The sequence below is a fragment of the Tribolium madens genome, unplaced genomic scaffold (genome assembly GCF_015345945.1).
Source record: "Tribolium madens isolate multiple individuals breed KSU strain unplaced genomic scaffold, Tmad_KSU_1.1 Scaffold_3;HRSCAF=73;Tcas5.2_LG2, whole genome shotgun sequence".
Classification (NCBI taxonomy): Eukaryota; Metazoa; Arthropoda; class Insecta; order Coleoptera; family Tenebrionidae; genus Tribolium; species Tribolium madens.
In genome coordinates, this window is record NW_025401006.1 from 13,276,054 (window position 1) to 13,282,462 (window position 6,409).

General features: G+C 34.4%; 1 protein-coding gene across 1 annotated transcript in view; it reads left to right on the forward strand.

Annotated features, from left to right (window-relative positions):
• Positions 1–4,177, forward strand: part of LOC123007603 (early growth response protein 1-B) — a 14,946-nt gene extending 10,769 nt beyond the window's left edge. Inside the window, exon 2 of the mRNA XM_044402987.1 lies at positions 2,291–4,177. Coding sequence (XP_044258922.1) covers positions 2,291–3,570 — 1,280 coding nt within the window. The 3' untranslated portion in view covers positions 3,571–4,177. The remainder of the gene's footprint in view (positions 1–2,290) is intronic.
• Positions 4,178–6,409: the final 2,232 nt, after the last annotated feature.

A 6,409-nucleotide genomic window follows, 5' to 3' on the forward strand; every position in this document is an offset into this window, starting at 1 on the left:
GCCGCCTGCACGACCGCCGACGAACCCGCCGTCTCCGGAGGAGATCTCAACACCCCCGTCACCACCTCCAGCGACATTCCCTCCTTCTTCGGGCCCTCCACCGTCGTCGAACCGCCGCCCATCACAGGTGAGTCCGCCAAAGACGGCTATATTTACACCACTGGCGGACCTCCGGACTAATTATAGATCTTGCGTCACACTGTTATGGCTACACTTATTATTATTATTATTACCGACATTACCACAAGACAAACGTCACGGCGGCGGCTACCGCAACAAGTGCGCCGCCACTTGGACTCGCCCTCGATCAATACCACACACCATTCAACGAGACTCCATTCATCCCGATTTACTACAAGCATTGATCCACATGCTATCTTATCAACACCCAACACGAATCAACACTTTATAGTGCTGTTATTAACCAAAACTGCGAAAACCACGCTCAAATTCATGGATAATCAAGAAAATTGCAAAAAACTCACATTTTAGTTGAATCTTTGGAATTTCCAAAAAAAGCCAAAATATTTTTTTTTAAATACAACAAGAGAAATGGCGAAAATCGCAAAAGAACTCTTTGATTCTCTTCCTTGGCAGATATTATCTTACTAACAGTGGAAAAAGATGAACTTTTCAATCTTTGACCGACTATTCGATCAATTATGTTTGGTTATGTGCTACTCGAGTCTGTTCCACCTTAATACAATTTACAAAAAAAAGCTAAAGTAATTATTTTAAAATATAACATGAAAAATGACGAAAATCGCAAAAAACTCTCCTTTGGCGGATATTATCTTCAGTGGAAAAAGACAAATTTTTCAGTTTTTGACCGACTATTCGATAAATTATGTTTGGTTAGTAGAAGAGACCAATTTTTTAGTTAAACAAAAAGAAACCTTTGAATCTTTAGAATTTCCAAAAAAAGTTAAAGCAATTTTTTAAAATATAACAAGAGAAATGACGAAAATCGCAAAAAAACTCTTTGATTGTCTTCCTTTGGCAAGAATTAAATTAATAACAGTGGAAAAAGACGAATTTTTGACCGACTATTCGATAAATTATGTTTGGTTATGTGCTACTTGAGTCTGTTCCACCTTAATAAAAAACCATTCGAATCTTCACAATTTACAAAAAAAGCAAAAATTATTATTTTAAAATATAACATGAAAAATGACAAAAATCGCAAAAAAACTCTCTAGCGGATATTATCTTAATAACAGTGGAAAAAGACAATTTTTTCAGTTTTTGACCGACTATTCGATAAATTATGTTTAGTTAGTAGAAGGGACCAACATTTTAGTTAAATAAAAAAAAACTTTTGAATCTTTGGAATTTCCAAAAAAGCTAAAATATTTTTTTAAATACAACACGAGAACTGACGAAAATCGCAAAAAAACTCTTTGATTCTCTTCCTTATGCTATCTTATCAACACACAACACTCATCAATACAAACCCAATTACCCACTTTATAGTGTTATTACGCAAAACTGTGAAAACCACACTCATATTCATGAACAATGCTGAAATATTGAAGAAAATCGCAAGAAAAAACTCCCAAAACTCACATTTTAGTAGAAGGGACCAATTTTTTAGTTGAATCTTTGGAATTTCCAAAAAAATCGGAAATAATTTTTTAAAATATAACAAGAGAAATGACGAAAATCGCAAAAAAACTCTTTGATTCTCTTTCTTTGGCAGATATTATCTTAATAACAGTGGAAAAAGATGGCTTTTTCAATCTTCGACCGACTATTCGATCAATTATGTTTGGTTATGTGCTACTTGAGTTTGTTCCACCTTAATAAAAAACCATTCGAATCTTCACAATTTACAAAAAAAGCTAAAGTAATTATTTTAAAATATAACATGAAAAATGACGAAAATCGCAAAAAACCTTTGGCGGATATTATTTTAATAACAGTGGAAAAAGACAAATTTTTCAGTTTTTGACCGACTATTCGATAAATTATGTTTGGTTATGTGCTACTTGAGTCTGTTCCAGCGTAATAAAAAAAAACATTCGTAATTACAAAAAAGTAATTATTTTAAAATATAACATGAAAAATGAGGATAATCGCAAAAACTCTCCTTTGGCGGATATTATCTTGACAGTGGAAAAAGTCAAATTTTTCAGTTTTTGACCAGCGTTCGGGTCGGGTTTCAGGCCGTTTCAGGCGGCGATAAGCACGTGTCGCACCGCCACTTCGCTTGTCTACGTGTGCACTTTGTCAGCTTTTCCTTGATAGACTTTCAGTGAACTGTGTTAGTAATAATTGTGTGGTATTTCAGGCTCTCTTGATCCGGAGGAGCTCACTTTGGACCAGCAACAGCAGCAGTTAAGTCCTCACCATTCGCCTAGTAGTCATATCGGCGAACGCGGGACTCCCCAAGACAGTGCTCTAAGTCCAAGTCTTCGTGAAGAAGAAAACACGAACCATAGCACTCTTAGTATGTATCCTACGGGAACATCTCACGCAAACAACATGGGTAAAATGCACCATCGAACTGTCTACACCTCAGCATCGAGTCCAAACATGTCGGGGAACATCCAGATGCAGTCAGTGGAGGGTATGGCTCATTCCCCCTCGACGGTGAATCCTTGGTTGTTATCAAGTGGAGATAAGCCGATTTATCCGGCAATGTTCGGACTTCTGGGTCAAGGGAGTTCCCAATCGCCCCAACAACAATACCCTTCAGCGACTCCCTCACCCGCTGGCACGCAATACGAGGACCAACTCATGAGTATGGATTGTGGGGCCTTGAAACAACCTCCAAGCTACCCAAGTTGTTCAGCTTCGACGAGTCTCCAATTAGAGTTGCAACAACAACAAGATTTGGTGTACTCTCGTGTGGGCCAACCCTTGGTCGCTAGTACCACCAAGTACCAATGGGACTCCCAAGACTATACCAACCCAAGTTCAAGTGCGTGCACGTCGAATTTAGTACCAAAACAGGAACCTTTCAGTGCGGGGTGTTCGAGTGAAATCCAACAATCCTCAAACTCCTCCTATGGTGTGCAGCTAGCCGAGTATAACCCATCAACGAGTAAAGGCCACGAAATCCTCTCCCAGGTGTACCAACAATCCCCAGTCCCTCTGAAACTCGTCCCGGTGAAGCCCCGGAAATACCCCAATCGGCCGAGTAAAACCCCGGTCCATGAGCGCCCATACGCCTGTCCTGTGGAGAACTGCGATCGGCGTTTCTCGAGATCGGACGAACTCACCCGCCATATCCGCATCCACACGGGCCAAAAGCCCTTCCAGTGCCGGATTTGCATGAGGTCCTTCTCGCGCTCCGACCATCTCACCACCCACATTCGCACCCACACGGGGGAGAAGCCCTTCTCGTGCGACGTCTGCGGGAGGAAGTTCGCCCGCAGCGACGAGAAGAAGCGACACGCGAAGGTGCATCTCAAGCAGAGGATGAAGAAGGAGAGCAAGATGGGGGGGCAACAGCAGCAGCAACAGCAGCAGCAGCAACCCCAACATCACCTCCAACAGCACCATATGCATGCGAGTCACACGGTGACCAGCGAAGATGGCCTCTCGGTGGTGACGACGACTCTGTGAGAATTACCCACCGCCGAGTTGGCACCCGGCGAATGTGTTCTTTTCATACGCGACGACTGTGATCTCGGCACCGACTCCGCTCGGCTCATCTACGTGCGAATCGAATGAAAAGCACAAGCGACCTGAAACATGATCTCCGTTTTGAAGGGCAGGTGAACGGTTTAGTACGAGTTTTGGCCCAAATGGGCGTTTTTGACCGCTTTTTATATTCGAAGTCGAAAATAATCAGTTTTTCTGTTTTCGCCTGGACTAGAAATGAGCAAAAATCGATGACTAAAAGTGTCAAAATTTCTCTAATTTTACAAAACAATAACCTTGCATTTACACAATGAGTCACTACTTTTGTTTCCATTTTTATTAGTGTTGAAAAAAAATCAATCTTAAAGAGATATTTTACTTGCTCGTGGAAAGTCCATTTTTCTTCTCAAATGTTTAAAAAATCGTTTTATCCAAGAATACGATTTTTTATTAAATTATTTTCTCTGATAACTAGAGATTTAATTTTTTTTCATCTGATAAAGGAATAACCTTGACATACAACCCATTTTTTATTTAATTAATTATAGACTAAATATTTGACCCAAAATGTCAAAATTTTGTTTGTCTTCTGGTAAAACAATAACCAAAAAAAAAAACAATTTTTAAGAGATTTTTTCCTTGTTCTTGGAAAGTCCATTTTTCTTCTCTTTTTTTCGAATTTTTAATATGTGAACGTTTAAAAATTTTTTTATTAATTATTTTCTCTGATAAGTAGAACTAATTTTTTTTTGATCTGATAAAGGAATAACCTTGACTTACTACTTATTTTTTTTTATTTTAACCAATTATGGACTAAAGATTTCATTAGCAATGACTAAAAAAATTAATTATTTTTTTTTACTGTTTACTGGCGATTTTACCACCCGAAACAGCCGATTTTGACCCAAAATGTCAAAATTTTTGTTTTTTCTATATCTTCTGATAAAAGAATAACCAAAAAAAACACAATCTTTAAGAGATTTTTTTTATTGCCGTTGGACACTCCAAAATTTTCATTTTATTTTTTTCAATTTGAAATTTGACACGAATTTTTAATATTTGAACTTGTTCTTTATACACAAATCTTTAAAAAAAATCATTTTATCCAAGAATACCATTTTTATTAATTATTTTCTTGAATAACTAAAGTTTAGATTTTTTCTGATAAAGGAATAACCTGGACTTACTTGTTTTTTTTTATTTTAACGAACTATGGCCCAAGGATTTGATTGGCTATGACTACAAAAATGGATTAAATTTTTTTTTGACTCAAAATGTCTAAAACTTTATTTTTGTTTACATCTTCTGATAAAACAATAAACAAAAAAAAACAATCTTTCAGAGATTTTGTCCTTGCTCTTGGACATTCTAAAATTTTCCTTTTATTTTTTTTTATTTAGAAATTTGACTCGAATTTTTAATAATTGGACTTGTTCTTTGTGTACAAATATTAAAAAAAAACATTTTTTTGAGGAATACAATTTTTTACTGATTATTTTCTCGAATAACTAGAATTTTGAATTTTTTGGTCTGATAAGAGAATAATCTTGACTTACTACTCTTTTTTTAGTGTTAACCAATTATGGACTAAAGATTTGATTAGCAATGACTAAAAAAATTAATTCATTTTTTTTTGTTGTTTACTGGGAATTTTACCATCCGAAACAGTCAATTTTGATCCAAAATGTCTTCTGATAAAACAATAACTAAAAAAAAACAATCTAATTTTTTCATTTCGAAAGACTCGAATTTTTAATATTCGGACTTGTTCTTTATGCAGAAATGTTAAAAAAAATCATTTTATCGAAGAATACAGTTTTCTATTGTTTATTTTCTCGGATGACTAGAACTTTGAATTTTTTTTTTTTGATCTCATAAAGGAATTACCTTGACTATAATTTTTTTTATTTTAATTAATTAAGAATTAAAAATTTGATTAGCAATGATAAAAAAATTTATTAAATATTTCTTTGCTGTTTACTGGAGATTTTACCATCCGAAACAGACGATTTTGACCCAAAATATCAAAATTTTTGTTTTTTACATCTGATTTTTTCCTTGCTTTTGGACACTCCAAAATTTTTCTTTTATTTTTTTCATTTCGAAATGTAACTCGACTTTTTAATATTTGGACTTGTTCTTTATGCACAAATGTTAAAAAAATCATTTTATCGAAGAATACAATTTTTTATTAATTATTTTTTGGGATAAAAATAATTTTGAATTTTTTTGATCTGATAAAGCAATAACCTTGACTTACTTGATTGTCAATCACTAAAAAACTTATTTTAATTTTTTTAACTGTGTACAGGCCATGTTACCGCCCGAAACAGCTTTACCAGTATTTAAAAACAAAAACAAAACAATTTTAAAAAGGTTTTTTTACTCTTGAAAAGTCCAAGGTTTTCCTTTTCTCTTTTCGTATTTTTCAGCTTGTTTTTTACGCATAAATATCTAAAGAAATCATTTTTATCGAAAAATACAATTTTTATTAAATCTACGACTAAGTTTCAATTTTTTTAGTCTAATAAAAGCAATAACCTTGCACTTGCACAATGACTTACACGATTTTTTTTATTTTTACCGATTATGAACCCAAGATTATCAATGTTTAAAAACATTAATTTTATCACAGTTTTTTACTACATATTCGGAAAGTCAAGGTTTTCCTTCTCTTCTTTCAAATTTTTAGTTTATTGAAGTTTTATTTTTTTGTATAGAAAGAAAAGTTAAAGGACACTTAAAAAACGATTTTTTACCATTACATTTACTGTTTCAATATTTATTATTATTACAATTCTTTTTGATTGATTTTTGCATA